The 20,798-nt window shown below is 36.0% G+C and overlaps 1 protein-coding gene and 1 pseudogene across 5 annotated transcripts in view; one reads left to right on the forward strand and one right to left on the reverse strand.

Annotated features, from left to right (window-relative positions):
- The window catches only part of PTPN4 (protein tyrosine phosphatase non-receptor type 4), a 229,593-nt gene that overhangs the window by 111,256 nt on the left and 97,539 nt on the right, over positions 1–20,798 (reverse strand). For 4 of the 5 annotated variants that reach the window (XM_078070674.1, XM_078070670.1, XM_078070671.1 and 1 more), the window contains 6 exons: positions 14,038–14,080; positions 13,861–13,960; positions 9,466–9,510; positions 9,146–9,198; positions 8,652–8,772; positions 4,931–5,018 (listed from right to left, as the gene is read on the reverse strand). In XM_078070674.1, the coding sequence (XP_077926800.1) occupies positions 4,931–5,018; positions 8,652–8,772; positions 9,146–9,198; positions 9,466–9,510; positions 13,861–13,960; positions 14,038–14,080 (450 nt within the window). The remainder of the gene's footprint in view (positions 1–4,930; positions 5,019–8,651; positions 8,773–9,145; positions 9,199–9,465; positions 9,511–13,860; positions 13,961–14,037; positions 14,081–20,798) is intronic. The other variant, XM_078070673.1, reaches the window with a different exon arrangement.
- On the forward strand, positions 7,127–7,196 carry LOC118527716 (U4 spliceosomal RNA; annotated as a pseudogene).

The raw sequence follows: 20,798 nt of genomic DNA on the forward strand, positions 1-20,798 counted from the left end.
TGAGGGCTTCCCTGATACCCTACTTCTGGTTGCCTCAATCCCCTTTCTCAGGTAATTTTTCTACATAGCATCTATTACTATCTATTACTTATTCAGTTAACTAAAGAAAATTGAGTATAATGTATATATAGTAAAATGTACAAATCTTAAATGTGCAACCCAAAATTTTACATGTATAATATACATAAGTATATACACATCTTTGTAACCACTACAAACCAATATACGTATTTTTAAAATCCAAGAGAGCTGCTTCATGAGCCTCCCAGCTAATAAAACCCTTCCAGGGGTAACTGCTATTCTCACTTCTATCAGTATAGATTGGTATTTTGCCTGTTACTGAACTTTACTTCCATGGAATGCCTGCTATGTATTCTGATGTACTCAATTATTTGTTTATAATCTGTCTTGCCCAACAGAATGCAAGCTTCATGAGGGTTTGGTTTTACCTGCCTCATTCACTGCTGTATCCATGGTGTCTATAAACAGGACTTGCAACATAGAAGGTGCTCAATAAATATTCACTGAATGAATAATCAAAATAGCATCATTAGAAGAGGCTTTCCTCTTCTTGAAACTTTGACGGGCAAAATTTACTTTTCAATAGAATTATCTTCATCATTATTACAAATACCTATGGAAAAAAGATATTCACAATGAAGCCTAAAACTTGGGTAGACTGTCTGTTCTATCAGTGATTGAATAAGGAATATTAGAATCTATCACTTTCTCTTTTGCTCTGTGAAAGACAGTGTTAAGGGAATAAAAGGGCAAACCAAAGAGTGGGAAAAAAATATTTGCAAATCACATATCTATCAAAAAAGTGTATCTACGGGCACCTGGGTGGCTCAGTCGGTTAAGTCGTCTGCCTTCAGCTCAAGTCATGATCCCAGGGTCCTGGGATCGAGCCCTGTGTGAGCCTGCTTCTCCTTCTCCTCCCTGCTTGTGCTCTCTGTCTCTCTCTCAAATAAATAATAAATAAAATCTTAAAAAAAAAAAAAGTGTATCTAGAATATATAAAGAGTTCTTAAAAAAAGAGCAAAAAAAGAAGGCAATTAAATAATGCGCAAAACATTTGAACAGTCATCAGAGAAAATACGATGCTCAACATCATTAGTCATTAGAGAAATGCAAAGTAAATCCGTGATGAGATAAAACATACCTATTAGAAAAGCTTAAAAAGAAAACAAAATGGACAGCACCACATGCCAAAAAGGATGTGAATGACTGGAACTTGCAAATATTGCCAGTAGGGATACAAAGTGGTTCAGACACTCTGGAAAACAATTTGGCAGTTTCATATAAAGCTAAATATACACTCACGATGTGACCCAGCAATCCCACTCTGGGGTTTCACCCTACAGATATGAGAACTTAAATCCACACAAAAACGTGTAAGTGAATTTTTTGCCGTAGTCAAAACAAAATGACCAGAAACAATCCAGATGTTCTTCAATGGGTGAATGAATAAACAAAAAAAGGAATGAACTATTGAAACACACAATAACTTAGATAAATTTCAAATGTATTATTGTAAAAAGCCAGTCTCAGAAGGTTACATAACATAGGATTCCATTTATGAGACATTTTGGAAAGGACAAAACTATAGAGTCAAAGAACAGACCAGTGATTGCCAGGGATTGGTGGTGGTGGGCGGGGGGAAGCAGGTTAGATTACAAAGGAGTAGCACGCAAGATTTTATGGGGTAATGAACTGTCCTTACTCTGACTGCGGTGGTGGTTACATGAATCTATACATGTGCTAAAACTTACACAACTGAACACACACACACACCAAAAAAAAAAAACTATGTTATTTTTTTAAAAGATTCTTAATCTCAGGAAACAAACTGAGGGTTGCTGGAGTGGGGGGTGGGGTGGGAGGGATGGGGTGACTGGGTGATGGACACTGGGGAGGGTATGTGCTCTGGTAAGTGCTGTGAATTGTGCAAGACTGTTGAATCTCAGATCTGTACCTTGAAACAAATAATGCAATATATGTTAAGAAAGAAAAAAAAAAAGAAGAAGAATGTAGCAGGAGGGGAAGAATGAAGGGGGGGAAATCGGAGGGGTAGACGAACCATGAGAGACGATGGACTCTGAAAAACAAACTGAGGGTTCTAGAGGGGAGGGGGGTGGGAGGATGGGTTAGCCTGGTGATGGGTATTGAGGAGGGCACGTTCTGCATGGAGCACTGGGTGTTATGCACAAACAATGAATCATGGAACACTATATCTAAAACTAATGATGTAATGTATGGGGATTAACATAACAATATAAAAAAAAGAAGGCAAAAAAAAAGATTTTATTTATTTATTTGAGAGAGAGAGAATGAGAGAGAGAATGAGCACATAAGAGGGGGGAGGGTCAGACAGAGAAGCAGAATCCCTGCTAAGCAGGGAGCCCGATGCAGGACTAGATCCTGACACTTCAGGATCATGACCTGAGCAGAAGGTGGTCGCTAAACCTACTGAGCCACCCAGGCGCCCCCATATGTTATTTTAAGAAACAAAATATCCCCCTGCTCTCTCACCCCAAATCTTTCTCTCCTTTTTATTCTGAAGTTTTCATTCTTTTTTTCTTACATTTCCCTTTTCCCTTATTCATATAATCTCCTAGGCATACAAAATGTTCGTATTTTCTCAAGTATGCCATGTTTTCTCTTGATTTCAGGTCTTTATTCATGCTGATGGACCACGGTGAAAACCACTCTCTTGGCTAATTCTTATTCATTCTTCTGGCTTCAGTAAATTACTTCTTCTCAGAAGCCTTCCCTACCCTTTTCTCCCAGGCTGTACTAGATATTCTGTCATATAATCCCATAGCATTCTGCACTTTCCCTTCATGACTTCACATATTTAATTGTCAAGACATGCTCCATTTCTTTCTCCCCCACCATCCTGCAAGCTCCATGAGGGCAAAGATAATTGATGTTTTGCTCAACTAAGTAATCCTTAGCACCAACACTATGCAAGGGACCTATCAGACCCACCTCAATGAATGCTCTAAAACCTATTTGTATTTTGCAGATTGCTATAAATAACTTGTTCTACTCTCTGACTTTTTCAATCTACATTTTGAAGGCAGAGAGAAAACATCTTACCTCGTTTTTCCAAATAAAATATTATTTCAAACACACTTTTGCTTGTGACAGTGAGTTAAAACTTAAGTATTCTCTTTATGTATCCTCTCCCCTCCACTTTTTTTTCCTTTTTGTTCAGCATGCTGTAAAATTCCCCTTCACATTCACTGAACACCTGCATGTTTTCTTCTTGAGTTCTCTGTATCACTCAACAGAAACACCCTTCCCTGGCATTTTTTATCAGTACAAATACATTTCTAAATAACTTTGACCACTTAAAATGTAAATTAATTTAATGTGTTACTCTACATTTATGGCTTTTTTAGAAAGGAGTTTATAATCTAATAATTTAAACAATAAAAAAAAAATCCTACCTTAAATCAATAAATAACAATATGGTTAATTATGTCTGAGACCCAGCATGTCACTTAAATTAAAAAAGGAAAGTCTTAACACTCTGTATTTCATTGATAGCAGTCACTGAGATCAGATACCAATGCACACTACAAAACTGCTAACGACTAAAATGACTGAATTTAGGGGCCTTTTTATTGTTAACCATAGTTTACTTCACATATGTAAAGTTCCATTTTTTAAACTTTATTATGATAAAAAACAAAATCTAGTTGCACAAATATTGACCACTCTGTTATATTTTGGAGAATCATGTTAAAATATAACAACCCCCAAATAGGAATAGAGGGGGATGGGGCACATTTTAAAGAAAACAAAAAGTTAAAGAGAGCCTTACCTACACATTTTAAATGGAATCAGACAAACAGATTTCCAAGTTACAAGCACTCAGAATTACCAGATATAGTCATGTGAGGAAAGCAAATCATTTGGTTTTTTAAAGGAGAGACTGACATAAGCTTTGTGAAATAAAAGAACTAACACTCCTCTTTAGAAGAACATGGCCAAGTGAGGCCCTCAACAATAAAACTACTATATGGAACAGAACTTTGAATGTGTATATTAAAATAAATTCAAAATATCTATCTAAGGAAAACTTAACTCCCTTTTAGGCTGTTACCCTTATTAGGCTTGGCAATTTGTCCCAAGAGAATATAAAACCTATCACAAACTCAACCAGTGGTTACTATAATCACTGGTTATGTAGAAAAGCTGAAGTTATGTAGAAAACTGGTTATGTAGAAAAGCTGTACTCCAGGTAATTCTAAAGGACTATAACCTTTTGATAAAGAGATCATGAGAAGGAATCTAGGTAGAGACATACAAATGAAAGATAGCCACTTCAAATATGCCTAGAGTAGGGGAAAAGGGTTTTTTGGAAGCAGCAACGTTTGACACAATGAAAAAGTTGTTACAGAGTGTTGTGTAGAAGAAGCCAATGACTGTAAATTCCATCTCAATAAAGGGATTTGTGGCACAGAAGAAACACAACCAACGTACAATAATATACTTCAGTCTGTGCTTTATAAATAAAAATTTATAATGATGTCACTAAATGATGAAAACAAGTAACACAAGCTTCACTGAGGTGAAAGCATCTTCTATAATAACGATGATGAATGCCAAAAACCCTACTTTTCCTGCATAGTTTTTATTACCTCTTATGGTCTGCAAAAATTATCTTTATAACATAGAACACTAGCTTGAGGAAAAATAACACAAAAAATCCACTTCAACCATTCTTCTCTTCAGGTATTAAATCTTAAGTGATTGTGAAAATACTTCTATTCATAGGAAATTTTCAGTGCAACTATGTTGGCAGCACTCACTAGTTATTCCATTTGTTGCTTAATCCTAACAGGGCATTAAATAAAAACTTTAGTACTGAGTAAATGGAGCCTAACTCAACAACATCAAATTAGTTCTCTTCACTTACCCTTGCATAGTGGAATTCAACTCCATAGAGTTCTAAGGTACGTGCTGTGTTCAGGTAATTAAATTCTGCTTCTGCAGGAGATAAACCTCTGTAAAGACATTATGTTAAAAATTATACCAATCACAAATATGGCCAAATTAGAAAAAAAGCTTATTTACCTGGAAATATTTCAGCATTCTAGTTGAACCTTTTATAATACACCATGCATGACTACTCCTCTTAGTTCTGTACAGTAATATCTAACTTACCTGGAGGGTACATTTTCAGGAACACAAATCATTATTTCGTAGAATATTTTATTTTTTAGAAATACAAGAACGCACCAGGGGATGTGGAGAAAAAGGAACCCTTGTGCACTGTTGGTGGGAATGCAAACTGGTGTAGCCACTGTGGGAAATAGTATGGAGGTTCCTCCCAAAATTAAAAATACCATATGATCTAGTAATTCCACTACTGGGTATTCACCCAAAGAAAATGAAAACATTCTTTCAAAAAAATATATGCACCCCTATCCTTATTGCAGCATTATTTACAACAGCCAAGATAAGGAAGCAAGTCAGCATCCATTGATAGATGAATGGATACGACATGGTTTTCAGCCATAAAAAAGAATGAGATCTTGCCATTTGTGACAAAATGGATGGACCTAGAGGTTATTATACTGAGTGAAATCAGTAAGACTAAGCAAGACAAACACCATATGATTTCACTTATATGTGGAATCTAAAAAAATTAAGAAACAAAAAGCACAAAACGACCCATAAACACAGAGAACAAACTGATGGTTGCCAATGGGGATGGGCAAAATGATGTGAAAGGAGTAGGAGATACAGGCTTCCAGTTATAGAATGAGTTAATAGTGAGGAATCATTAGGCACAGCATAGGATACATAGTCAATGGTATTGTAATAGCGTTGTATGGTAACAGATGGCAGCTATATTTGTGAGTGTAGCATAAGGAACAGACTTCCCCAATTACTACGTTATATACCTGAAACTAATATAACTGTGTGGCAACTATATTTTTAAAAATGGATGAGGTTTTAAAAGTCCCTAGCTGTTCTTATGGCTGACAAAGTCATTTACTCTCTGACAACTTTTTAAAAGAAGTGTTTTTCAAAATTTTCAAAATTTGGTCCATATACTGTATCTGCATTTAAATCACACAGGTGCTTCTGAAACATGCAAACTTTGAGACAACTTCCAAAGCATGCTTCTTAGAGTATGGTGTACAGTCAGGTGTTGATTCATAACAAGTACAGAAACTGAGAGAGTCAAAGTCTTTTATATTTCATAGCATTTTGGCAGAGTAATTTCAAGTCTATTGAATCTAATAAGAGAAACAAAGACTTGTAATTTTTTACGTCTCTATTTCTCCATTCTACTTTCCTAGTAATTCACTTTTATTATATCTTTCAGAAGTTTCATTCCATGACAGATTGGGGAATAACTGGTCTTTCATCACAGATAGTTTCAGAAGTACTGCTGTATACATCTGATATAGAAGGGATAACATCCAAATTGTTTATATTTAAGAAATGTGCCAGGTGATTCTTATGAACACAAGTTTGAGAACTACTACTCTAGCAAAGGCTTTCAAAACAGATTTACTCCTATATTATATGTGCTTCTAAAAACCTTCGTTATCTGATATTATCTGACGATAGCAGAGCAAAAACAGCAAGTTACAAAAGCAAAGATATCAACCTTTCACTCACTAATGATACCAGAAAAGGAAGCCAAGAGCCTGCCAATGCACAATCATAAAAATGGGATTCCTAAAAAAAGCACATGTACCTCAATTTTCTATAAAATTCAGTTAAGTTAAATAAATATTCTACCTCCCCACCCCACCCCCTACTCCTCAGTTAAACTGGATGATTCTATTTTTTCTTTGTTTAAAGATCTGAGGATCATTTCTTTAAACCAAATACAAACATATAATCAATACCTTGTCAAACTTTTTCCTTACAGAAGAGATTTTTCCATTACTGGCAATTTTTTAAAAAAAATCTGGTTTATCTTTAAATGCTTGATTTGGATATGCTATGTGTAAAACTTTTATTACACATGGCATTTTTACTGTTAGACCAAAATAGCCCCCTCACCGGCATTAGGCCAGTCTATTGAAATTCTCATTTTATTAGTCTTATTTTATATCAGAGGTCAGCAAACTTTTACTGAAAAGAGCTAGACAGCTTTGCGCAGTGGCAGTATCATAGCCAATGAGGTTTATCTGAGGCGCGATTATTGCTAATTGAAAAGAGCTAGATAGTAAATACTTTAGGCTTTTAGGTCACATGGTCTCTGCTACAACTACTCAACTCTGCTGTTATTTGAAAGCAGTCACAGACCTGAGGACAAAAAGGCAATCTATGCTCCGTTAAGTGTTCATCTATGGACACCAAACTGGAATTTCTCAAAATTTCACATGCCACAAAATGTTATTCTTCTTTTTGTATTTTTCTCAAACATTTAAAATGTACAGACCATTCTTAGCCCATGGGCCATACAAAAATAGGCAGTGGGCCAGTTTGCCAACCTGTTTTAGATACATGGGTCATTACCAAATGAAATAAGTTTCCTTACTATTAAGAGCTAATATTTCTTTAGTGCTTACCATGTGCTGGGCACTGTTCTGAGTACTTTGTATATAAACTCACTTAATCCTTACATTAACTCCAGAGGTAGATACTTTTATTATCCCCAATTTACATATAATGAAACAGAGAAGCAAAGTTAGAAAGCAATTTGGCCAAGATTATAAGAGTGTTAAGTTGTCTTAACCAGAATTTCAGACCAGGCAGTCTGGTTCTCTAGTTCAAACTTTTTCTTAGCCAATAAGCAATACTGCCTTAGTTCCACTGTTGAGCATTTTGAATTGCATGTTAAAGCAAAAAGTAAACCAATAAATAATATTATTTTCTATTCAAAGCAATAAATCTCTTCTTGAAACAAATTATGTCACAAAAAATTAAGACTCACAAAATATCAAAGTTGAATATTGTTATGAATGAAAAAAACGCTACTTTTTAAAGGACTTTTAAAAATTAATTTATATTACATAAGGTTCCTTTTCTCCTCTTGGCTCATTACCAAATGATTCATTTCACATAGCTAAAAACTAAGAAGGAATCGCTAAGTAGATTGATCTGTAACAACTGATCTGTGAACATACTATTAATATTCTAAAATTCCTTCTTAAAGAACTGTCAACTTTACACAATGGCAAATATTTTCCTTCCTTTCTTTCTCTCTCTCCCTCCCTCCCTCCCTCCCTCCCACCCCCACTCCCCTCCTTTCCTTCCTCCCTCTCCCTTGCCCTCTCTCTTTCCTTCAGTTCGCTCCATGTCCAGCATGGGGTCCAACAGGGGGCCTGAACTCACAACCCTGGGATCAAGACCTGAGCTGAGATCGAAAGTTGGAGGTTTAACCAACCGAGTCACCCAGGCGCCCCAATAGCAAATTTCTGTTTACATATAGTTTTATGGTTCTCACTAGAAATGAAGGAAAGCCTCATATATTCTATGAAATTAGCTATTAATTTTTTTTAGTATAGACAACCCACATTTCCTTACATCAATTCTACTATTTTACACAACAGTAACTGTTCTGTATTAAGTAAATATAACAATCACATTAGAAATAATTTAAATCATTTCTCTAGAAAAGATACCATTAAGAAGTTAATGAAAAAGCATAAAAGTAAAGAAATCCTTACGTATGTTGCTGATGTAATTTTGCAATTTCTTTTTCAAAATCTTGAGGTTGATTAGGAATGAAAGAATAATCTGAGAGGTAGCCTGGCAAGTTTTCTGACTGATTGTAGTCTCCAAGTTCAGCTATTACATGGAAGGAAAGTAGTCACAATTTAATAAACACGTTCTGTAATTCTGATAGCCAAATCAGCAGCAATGTCATGAATTCCATTATTACTTCTGGAAGTAAAATATTTGTTTAACTGCTAGCTACCATGTAAGCAAGCTATTACAACACACTTAACATTCTTCTAGGTTTCAAACAACTTCAGAAAAGCTTTTTTTCAGAAATCTAAGTAATTGCTAACTAACTGAACGTTCCATTATATTTCCTTTGCAATCACTTTTTTCTGTATAGTAACGTATGTCTAAAGAACTCCTGCATTAAAGGCACTGTACTATCAACACAGACCATGCAATCACATGCTATGTGACTCAGGAGTGGGTTGATACTTACACTGAACAGCAAATGAAGCCAAAAGGGCAGCAGTATTATAAGGACAGGGCAATCTAATAAAACAAAACAGAAAATACATAACCCAAGGTTAAATACAATAATTTCAAAAGCACTGTAATTTTTGTAATACTATACATATATGAAGTTTCCATGACTTACATTTTAACTATAAGTAAAGAATTTATCTGATGAAAAAAAATTCATGCTGCATGTAACCATCTTTCAATAAATCATTCGTTTGCAATGATCATGAGTTACTTAAATAATACACAACTAAAAGTACTTTTAAAGCCCATTATTAAAAATTTAAAATAGCCCACCTTCCAGTAAGAATGTCTTGTTTAATTTGCAAAAAATACTGGTACCTTAAAAAGAAGAGCAAGAGATAGCATTTAGCATTTACTGGAATTACAACATTTAGGGTTTAAAAATTGTATACTTATATTAACTAATAAAATTGAAATATTTAAATATTTGCTTTTATAATCTACATATTAGCATATAAAGATATTTTTAAATAAGCTTTCATACATTCATGAATCCCAATCTTTAAAATCCTTTGACAAATGAAATTCTGTACTTCAAATAACTTGTTTCCACTAGCTTCTATTATAAAAACTTTAAGAGTTACGTGACCGAGGGAGATTAGGGAGAATATTCTAAATATTGGTGTTTGTAGAAATTAGAACTGGGAAACACAGAAAACTTGAGTCAGAGACATAGGAGAGCTGACAGTAGCAATGCACTAGAGATCAAGTGGAGAAGTCATCCCTTCTGCTCAGACAGAAGGCCAGCTGCAAAGACAGGCCTATGGTCATCTCATCATTACACTGTCGGAAGCTGCTAAATGTAGAAAAGCACCTTTCCATTTTCATTTGAGTTAAGAAAGCTCTCTTTAGTCAGAAACAAAACAAAACAAAAAACTTAAGCTGCCTTCCCTACTATCAGAATTGCCAAGTACCCAACTTCCTTTTAAAACCAACAAAAATATAAATTTCTATTAAAAAGAATGCTGAGATTTCTTATAAGATGGCATTGTCTTTCTGTCCCCACTACTGGGGTTAAGTCATTCCCTCAGAGATGTGCCAATGCTTGCAACAAGTCACCTATGATGCGTAACGTTGGCAGAAGACCAAATTTTGTGGCTTTAAATGCTTAAACAGGGAATTTTAAGACTTTATTTTACCCCACTGAAAAAAGCATACACACTCCAAGAATCAAAAATCATGTCTAACAATTTTAGTTGTCTGGCTGATTAAAATTATCAAAGAGCTCCATGACAATATTCAAATTACCAAAAAACATAATTAAGGCTTTCAGAGAATCAGATATTCGCTAAAACTTTTTTTAAAAGTTGATACAAATATTCGGCTTCACATATTAATGAAGTACATAAACTCCCTGTGAGAACTAATATGTAATATTGTAAATATTACTTACTTATTCAGTGTAAGACAATATATTTCTACCTAGCTTCTTGGTTTCATAATTAAAAGTTAAAGGTTCCTGGTAGGAACCAATCTTTAGTTAAGATTGAAAAGGCATGTATATTCTTGACATAATATTGTAAATCTTACACAAATAATACCTATGCCTGCTGAATTTTATTTATATACCACCCAGTAAGGACTGACAGAGTGGAAACCAGAATTCAAGTCCTAAGCTAAACCAGCTGGTGCTCTTTAGCAAATTACTTAAAATTTGGCTGAGCCTTAATTTCTATATTTGTAAAAAAGGAAGTAATATCACTTGTCTAGTATATGTATCCCACAGGCCCTAAATAAGGTGATAAAAACTCAATTTTTAAAGACAATTAAGACTTTTAAGATAGATTAATAATGTTTGAGGTAAATACAGAAATGACGTGTTTAATAATTGTAAAAATAATACAGCTTTTCTAATCCAGACAATAACCAATACCATGAGCACTTATTATGTATTGAGTATACCTAAGCACAAAAAAGGCACCAAAGAAATGTCATCTGTAGTGTCATGACTCCTGAGAAAACTCCACTTCTAAGGATGCCAGCACCTGCTAATACCAAATGACCTGTAGGCTCTATAGGTCCTTTTTCCTACGACTTATCTAGAATGGAATCTCAAGGTAAGGAGGTGTGGCATGTTTCCTGTTTCATGGGTTTAAACTAGTCCTTAAAATTTAGCAACTGTAGCTGAAGGTGTCATATTATTATCATGACCACTGCATTAACGCTACCCAAGCACTAAAGTTTTAAAGGGGTATTTCTTTACCCCTGGCTGCATATTAGAATCACCTGGGAAGCTTTTAATAATGTCTATGCACAGGTCCCATCTGAGACCTAATTAAATCAGAATATCTCAGGGGTATGACAAAGGCATCAGCATGTTTTAAAGTTCCCCTAAGTGATTCTAAGTTGTAGTGAGGGTGGAGATTCACTGATATACTCTATGGTAATATAATGAAAACTAGCTACTTAACTCATTTTACCAAATACCACCAGTTACAAGATTCTAGGACATTCTATTATAAAGGACTCTTGAAAGAATACATTATTTTTAGTGAGAAAAAGATAATCCTCTAGACAACAGACTGAGCACAAAGTAATTGCTTGATTACTACCAAACTTGGCTTTACCTTCTACTTCAGGAAGATATTACGACTTAATTATCCTTGAGATACATTTATTCCATGATTATGTTTTAAACACAGGCTATAAAACAATCAACACATTCAAGCTCCATTAAGAAATTCAAAGACATTATTTTGAGTGAAGTAAATTATGACTATGGCTCCAAATGACAATATTTTAATTGCTATGCTAACAAACCTTTCATAAATATTAAAAACATTAGAAATCCAATTTTATTTTATTTTATTTTTTTTAAAGATTTTATTTATTTATTTGAGAGAGAGAGAATGAGAGACAGAGAGCATGAGAGGGAGGAGGGTCAGAGGGAGAAGCAGACTCCCCGCTGAGCAGGGAGCCCAATGCGGGACTCGATCCCGGGACTCCAGGATCATGACCTGAGCCGAAGGCAGTCGCTTAACCAACTGAGCCACTCAGGTGCCCCTAGAAATCCAATTTTAAATTATTGGTCTTTTAATTACAAATATTTCTTATACATTTAAGACTCTGATTACATAAAATATGTATTATGGAATACTTTGCTACTTTATTTCAGGTTACATTTACCAGGAAATAGTAAAATGCACTTAAAAATGTTTTATAATTCACAATTTTCATTAATTCAGAGTAGTTTTCTTGAAGTTAAGCCAAAATTAGGAAAAGTTTTACAATACTAAGAATTATTTATTAAAATAAAAGATTTTGTTAATTATTTAACAACAACAAAACTTGACTGATTAAGAGCTACCATATTAAACTGAAGGTTATTCATATAACACAACTTTGCTTTTCAACATAAATTACCTTGGAAATATTATTAGTTTTGAATGTTAGGACTGCCTAATCCAGGGCCTACATTCCTAAATTCTTTTAGAAAAAAGGTAACACCTTGCCCTCAACAAACACACAGAAAAGGACTCTCAAGAATGTCAATCTAACTCTACTTACTTGGTCTACTGAAAACCCTATTTTATAAACACCTGAGGATTGGCAGATACAGCTAAATATCTTTAATTTATTCTTTTGTTGCTCCACATCACCACAGTATTCTAAACAATGGCCAACATGGTAACATCTCACAGCCCATCTACAGGTAGCTTTAGGTACAAATTGCTAATTTAGCACCTACCTTTTAGAGTAATTCTGAATATAATCACTGACCTATATTCTTATAGCTGAGACTTTTATGGAAGGTCTTACATGCTAATGTTTTCTTTAGTCTTTAAAAAAAAAAACTAATTACTAATTCTTTCAAGCAATACACAAGATTCAAGTACAGATACCACACTATGATTATTCCCATTTCTACCTTAAACAGCTCACGTAATTTTCATACACTTTCAAAATACTCACCTGGGTCATTCTTCTGTACACTTTGTCAAGTAGAAATGACAACAAAATTAGATCATGACTCAAGAGCAGACTTAAAATGGCCAATGAAGTGGGCACTTAAAGATCTAAGTGTGCTAGCGCACTCCCTGCCAACATCCTTTATAAAAAGGTATCTGTTCACATGAAACTAACACAATGTATGTTAATTATACTTTTAAGGAAAATGGTAGGGGTGGAGGAAAAAAATAAAAGACTTTTAATCTTAGCAAAAGGGAACTACAGATTCTATTTTCAGAGGGAAAAAAAAGGTACCTGTTGACCATTACTCCTGCACATAATGGTTATATATTTTTCTAAATTCTATGTTCTCCTCAATGGAAATAAAAAATATATATATAGAATACACTTTTACATAAAAAAAAAGCAGACACAATTCTCACTATGCAGCATCACTTGGATACAATTATAATTTCATCTGATTACCTCAATTAGTTACAGCAGTACTTCTTAACCATTTTTTACAAGTAGAAAAATCTAATTTCATATGGTTCAGGAGGCTGCTTGTGGCTGGATGGGGTGGTCTTGGGGTTCCAATCTCCTAAAGCCCTCCCAGCCATCCAAGACGGAAGGAAACATGAAAGATCTATAACCCATTCTGTGTCACGGCTGGGAATCTCAGAATTACACACCATGACAATCTATATCTGCCTAAATAATTTCAAAATTTCGCAATAGTTCTGACAATATTTTCAGGAAAAATATGCTCCATAAACCCACCTTGTGTATTCTTCTTGTAACTTGTTGGGGTCACTTACAAAAAATTTGACTCTGAAGTTCAAACTGTAAGGAGATCCTCCTAGAATTAATAAAAGCAGTTCTAATTAATCAGATTATATTAATCCTTTATCTTTATAAAGTATACTTGTAAAATGTCAAGTAAATATGTATGCTCACTCTTCAGCTGCTTCCTTATTGGTTTGTTTGGATCCAGCCACCTCTGAAAAATAAATAAATAAGACTGATTTCTTTTTCCTTGAGGAACTAATATATCAATTCCTGCAAATCTGTAACATTTGAAGATCAATGCTAAAAACTGCATTTTGAAAACAGTCTAGGAAAAAATAATCAATTTACAGATATTCATATCAAGTATAACAAAATTATACTAGAATGTACTGAATGTATTTGTGGTAGCTCTAAGTTTTTTATTTGAATTTCCCATGAAATTATATAGTATGCAATAACCTCTATTCTAAAAAGAAAAATGCTTAATAATAGCAATCTGAAGTTATTTCTGTTAATTCAACTATATTATGTAACAGTGTGGCAAGTTTTTAAAATTTTTGGTATCTTTCATAAAAATCTAGTTGACCTTATACTCTCATTCAGACAAAATCTAACTACACATCATGAAAATATACTCTTGAGAAAAAAATTCTTTTCTTTTTTTTAAAAAGTAGGCTCCATACCAGCACGGAGCCCAATGCAGGGCTTGAACTCACTGAAGACCTAAGCTGAGATCAAGAGTCACACATTCAACCAAGTAAGCCACCCAGGCACCCCAACCCTTAGAAAAACTTTCTAACTTCTACCCTATTCCTTCAAAAATAAAACTATCTTCCCCTGCCCCCCCAAAAAAACCCCACACTGATTTTGTAAGAGATAATGTTTAGTTTGGGGAAGGACTGATTTTTAGGTGTGAGAATTTTAAGTAGCCTCAACACTTCCAAATGCCAGTTAAGCTCTACTTCAGGAAAACTGTAACTAAATTCAGACTGCCAACACGTTTCAGTTAAAACCAACGTTTCAGTTAAAAAAATTAGAGAACCCAAAATGAGTATTAGATGTGGCAGTACTTTCAAAGCACTACATAAATATCAACTTATGTATCATTATGTATACAACATACTCCTACCACCCATACTTGATTCCATGCAGAGTACATAGATTTTAATAACAAATGGCTAAGAGTAATTCCTGAATCTTTTCCACCATCCACAACATCCAACACATTGAATCCAGCTGATCTACGTTCCAACTATACCTTGAATTTAATAGTTCTTCTCCATCCACTCTGCCACCATCCTTATGTCTGGGATAGCTCTGGCCATAGCCTCTTTTTTTCTTTTTTTTTTTAAGATTTATTTATTTTAAAGATAGAGTGTGTACGCATTGTGCACGCACAGGGGAGAAGCAGAGGGAGAGAAAGAGAGAAAGAGAAAGAGAGAGTCCCAAACAGACTCAGAGCTGAGCGTGGAGCCTAACAAGGGACTCGATCCCATGACCCAAGACCACAATGAGCCGAAACCAAGAGTCAGACACTTAACTGACTGAGCCACCCAGGTGCCCCGGCCATAGCCTTTTAACTGCTGTCCCTATTTTTTTTTCTTACCAAGTTCTTCATTCTCCATCCCAAAGCTAGAGTAGTCTTTCAGAACATGTCACTTCTTTGCTTAATAGCTCTTGGTAATTTCTCAGTGCAAGGTCCAAAGTCCCTATTAGTGCTTACAACATGACTTCTTTCCTCAATTTACTAAGCTCCAGCCATAATGGCTTCTTGTCTGTTTCTCAAAGATGCCATCCTAGGGTCTTCAAATAAAGGATTCATTATGCATAGAATGTCCTTCTCCAAATTTCCCATGGCTGACTCCTTCCAATACCTTTTAGGTCTCAGTTTAGACGCTACCTCTTTGGAAAGGCCTTCACTGGCCATCACTGATCACCCTACCAAAAGTACGTCACAAAGCTCCTATTTCCCTATTTTCTATAAATAGGCAAGGGATATTAATTTCCTTCATAACATTTTCTTAATCATAATGTTTGTTCTGCCTTTTTATTGCCCATCTCCTTCATTAGATTATGAACTCCATGAGGTAAGGGATAAAATCTGATTCATTCAAAGCAGACAGTCAGCACGTAGACACAGGGCTTGGCATATAATTTGTATTAAAAAAAATTTGATAAATGACTGACTAAACCTGCTGAATGACTCAACAACTGGCACAGGATGGGGGGGATCTGTTTCTGTGCTAATAATCAGCTGGTTTTCACCCCTACTTAACACATTTGTTTCCCCTGTATATCCACCCATTTTCCATCTTCCAACCCATCTCTATTGTAGTGATTTAATTCTTCATGTTTTCTAGAAAAAGTCATATACTACATTCATTTTAATGCTTGTCTATAATCAAAATTTAGGCTTGGGTAATCTATTCAAAGCCTGTACTCTACATTCAGTACTCCTTTAAAATATTCTAAAATAGTATCAGAGATACAAACACATTTACATCCACAAATAGATGTTGTATAACCATCAATACTAAATGTCAGAACACTTGCATCACCCCAAAAAAGAAATCCCATACCTTTTAGCAGTCAGTCTCAGTGCCTCCCACCCACCCATAGCCCCCTAGCAACTACTAATCTACTTACTGTCTCTATTATTTTGGACATTTCATATGAACACAATCATACAACAGGTGGTCTTTTGTGTCTAGCTTCTTTCATTTAGTGTAATGTTTTCAAGGTTCATCCATGTTGTGGCATTTAACAGTACCTCATTCCATTTTATGGCTGCCATTTAGGCCTTTTCTATCTTTTGGCTCTCATGAATTACACTGCTATAAACATTCATGAACAAGTTTTGTGTGAACATATGACTCAATCTCTCCAGTGTATGTCTAGTTGGTATTATATGCTCATATGATAACTATGTATTTAACTTTTTAAGGAACTGCCAAATTTATTTCCATAGTGGGCTGCAATATTTTACATTACCACCATCTGTGTAAAAGGGTTCTAATTTCCTTGTATCCTCATCAATACTTGCTGTTGTCTTTTTAATTATACCTATCCTACTACGTATGAAGTGGTATGTCATTCCTTTTAATTGATAAATTATATTCTACTGTAATAGATAAATTATACTCTACTGTATAGATATACAACTTGGGTTTATCCATTCATCCGATGGTGGACATAAGTGTTTCCACTTTTTAGCTATTATGAATAATGCTGCTATGAACATCTGAGTACTAACTTTTGTGTGTGGACATTTTCGTGTTTGGGTACATACTGGGAGTGGAACTGCTTACAGACCTTTTTTAAATTACATCTTGAAACCAAGTATTGTAAGCCATCTAATTTTGTTCCTATATAAATGGGCACTGAGATTATATCATTACCTATATTTAGTCATACACCATAATCTGCTGTGCCCAAAACTGCTCTACCAACTGAATTACTATGCTGTATCTAAGAGTCTTCATTGTTTGCAATACAAGATATATGAATTTAAAATGTGGTATCTTACTAAAAGTGATTAATACCTATCAAGTATAAATAGCTAATAGGAAGGTTCTGATTCAAGATAGCAATGTAGGAGAATCCTAAACTCACCTCCTCCCACGGACACACTGAATCTAAAAGCTACATATGGAACTATTTCCTCTGGAAAAAACTTCAAAACTAGATGAATGACTTCCTCCCACTGGGTGAAAGGGAAAAAAACCCATGTCAAAGGGGGAAGGACAGGCCAAGACACAATCTCACCATAAACCACACCCCCAGCATGGTAACCCACAATCAGGAGGGAACTCACAACCTCACACTTCTCCCTGAAGAGCAAAGGGTTTGAACCACACATCTGGCACCCCAACTTTTAAGACCTGCACCTGACAGATGAACACCCAAAATCTCCAGCTTTGAAAGTCAACTAGAGCCTGTGACCCCAAGACTCCCAAGACTAGAGTAAACTGAGGTACAGTTTTTAAAGCGTTAGTGCAAATTCACCTACCCCAGGGCAGAGCAGAGGCAGCTGACTGAAAAGTGCCCAGACTTTCTACGAGACAGACTTACTTGCGTATCTTAAAGCACAGGCCTAAAGACATCTAATTTAACACACATCTGGGGGTGCCTACTGAAACACTCTCCAAAGATGGAGGCCAGCAAGTACCATCTTTGCACCCCCGCTCTGCTTCACTCCAGGTCACTGGTATTTCCTGTATATTCCTTGTCTGGCACCCTGATTTTTTCAATTGCCGCCCAGGAGACACCTCTAGATTGCTTGGCTCTGGTGACCAGTGGGGCTAAAGATTGCAGATCTTGGAGAAAGTTCTTAACCAGCTACCACCACGGTAGGTACAGCAGAGAGGCAACAGATTGAGGCACCCAGTCTTTCTGTGATGGAGGCCTATGAGCCTCTCTCATAGCTGTGGTCAGAATAGCAGGCTTCCAATTAAACACACCTCTAGGGGTGCCTGGGTGGCTCAGGCGGTTGAGCATCTGACTCCTGGTTTTAAACTCAGGTCATGATCTCGCAGTCATGGGATCAAGCCGTGCATCGGGTTGGGCTCAGCAGAGTCTTTTTCAGATTCTCTCCCTCCCACTCTGCTTCTCCCCCCGACTTGTGCTCTCTCTCTCAAATAAATAAATACAATCTTACATACACACACACATCTATGAGCTGACTGTAATCCTCTCAAGAGACCTCAGAGGGCAGGTACGATCTTCAAATGCTCCCTCTGCTGAGCTCCAGATCACCAGGGTCTCCCAGAGCAGAACTTGTCCACATGTCTGCTGCCCAAGGAATACCCCTTGACCATCTGGTTCTATTGCCCCCCATGGCTTGTGTTCATGGCTCCAGTTGGGACTAATAACAAATGGAAAAACAGTTCTTGGTTGGCCACCACCCCCAGGGCAGAATGCAGAGACAGGAGAAGGAAACACACCCCCAGTCTTTATGTGTAAGAGGCCTCTTTGCTTGTGTTGAAGATTCGGCCTTAGGGGCAGGCTTCTAGTTTGGCACATATATAAGAACTTACTTAGGCACTCTCCAGGGAAGGAAGATGGTGGGTGCCATCTTTGTACTCTCTTGCCCCACCCAGGTTGTTGGGGTTGCTAAGAAAGGAGCTTGTGTCTGCTGCCCAGAGAACACACCCTTTGATGGTTTGGCTCTGAGGGCCAGCAGGGCTTGTGTTCACAGGTGAAAGGGGGACAGCAGCAAACAAAAAACAGTTCTTAACTGCCTATCACCCCAGGGCTCAGCATGGAGGGAGGAGACAGAAAAGTCCATCTCCCAGTATTCCCCTAAAAAAGGGCATATTTGCATACTTTAAAAGCTACTGTGGAGGGTCAGGCTTCCCAATCAGCCTGAATCTAGGTGCTGACTGAGATGCTCCCCTTTGAGACACTGACAGGTCTTGGCACACCTTTTAACTACTGGGAGCCACTTAAAATAAAATAGACTGCTTGGGAAATCATGAGCTAGGGCAGGGGTGAATAATAAGGTTCAATACAAGGCCATTTCTTTGAGACTGGGAGAGGTGACTGATTTATCTAATGCACAGAAACCAACAGGGAAAGTAAAGCAAAATGAAAAAACAGAGGAATACTTCCAAACAAAAGAAGAAGAGAAAGCGTCAGAACAAGACCTTAATGAAATGAAGTAAGTGATTTACCTGATAAAGAGTTCAAAATAATAGTCATAAAGTTGCTCACCAAGCTCAAGAGAAGAAATGATGAACACAGTGAGAATTTCAACAAAGAGATAGAAAATATAAGAAAGTACCAAAAAGAAGTCACAGAACTGAAGAATACAATAGATGAACTGAAACATACATTAGAGGGGTTCAACAGCAGACTTGATTGAGGCAGAGGAAAGGTCAGTAAATTCAAAGGTAAGATAGTAGAACTCAGAAAAAATAAAACAATGAAAATGAGTAGATAGCTTAAAGGACTTATGGGACAATATCTAGCTGTTCAGTATTCATATTATAGGCCTCCCAGGAGTAGAAAAGAGACAGAAAGGAGCAGAAAACTTATTTGAAGAAATGGCTAAAAGCTATCCTAACCTGGGGAAGGAAATAGACAACCAGAGCCAAAAATCTCAGAGAGGTTTTGAGAGGTTTCCAAATAAGAGGAACCCAAAGAGACCCACTGTAAGACACATTTTTTTTTTTCTCAAGGAGAGAATCTTAAAAGCAGCAAGAAGGAAACAACTTGTTATGTAAAAGGGAAATCCCGTTAATACTGCCAGATTTTTCAGCAGAAACGTTGCAGGCCTGAAGACAATGGCATATTCAAAGTGCTGAATGAAACAAAAAAACTGACAACCAAGAATATACGGCAGAACCGCCCTTCAGAACTGAAGGAGTGATCAAGAGTTTTCCAGACAAGCAGAAGCTAAGGGAGTTCATCACCAATGGATAAATGTTAAAGGTACTTCTTTAAACTGAAATGAAAGAGCACTAAGTAGTAACAAAAAACCAGGAAACTATAAATCTCACTGGTAAAAGTAAGTGTATAGTAAAATTCAGAATAATCTAATGTCATAAAGGTGGTGGATTAATTACGTATTAAGCCAGTATGAAGGTTTAAAGATAAAACTAGTAAAAATAACTATAACCACAATAACTTGTTAATGGACGCACAAAGTAAAAAGATGTAAATTGTGACATAAAAACATAAAGTGGGGGGAGGGTAAAAATGTAGAGGTTTAGGATGTGTTGAAACTTAAGTTGTTATCAACTTAAAATAGACTTAAAAATATAAGTTGCTTTACGTAAGCTTCACAGTAAGTACAAAGCAAAAACCTACAGTAAATACACAAAAGATAAAAAGAAAGGAATCTAACCATATCACTACAAAAAATCATCAAATCGCAAAGAAAGAAAATAAGACCCATCTATCTATATGCTACCTACAAGAGACTTGCT

Source organism: Halichoerus grypus, chromosome 4 (assembly GCF_964656455.1).
Source record: "Halichoerus grypus chromosome 4, mHalGry1.hap1.1, whole genome shotgun sequence".
NCBI classification, from domain to species: domain Eukaryota; kingdom Metazoa; phylum Chordata; class Mammalia; order Carnivora; family Phocidae; genus Halichoerus; species Halichoerus grypus.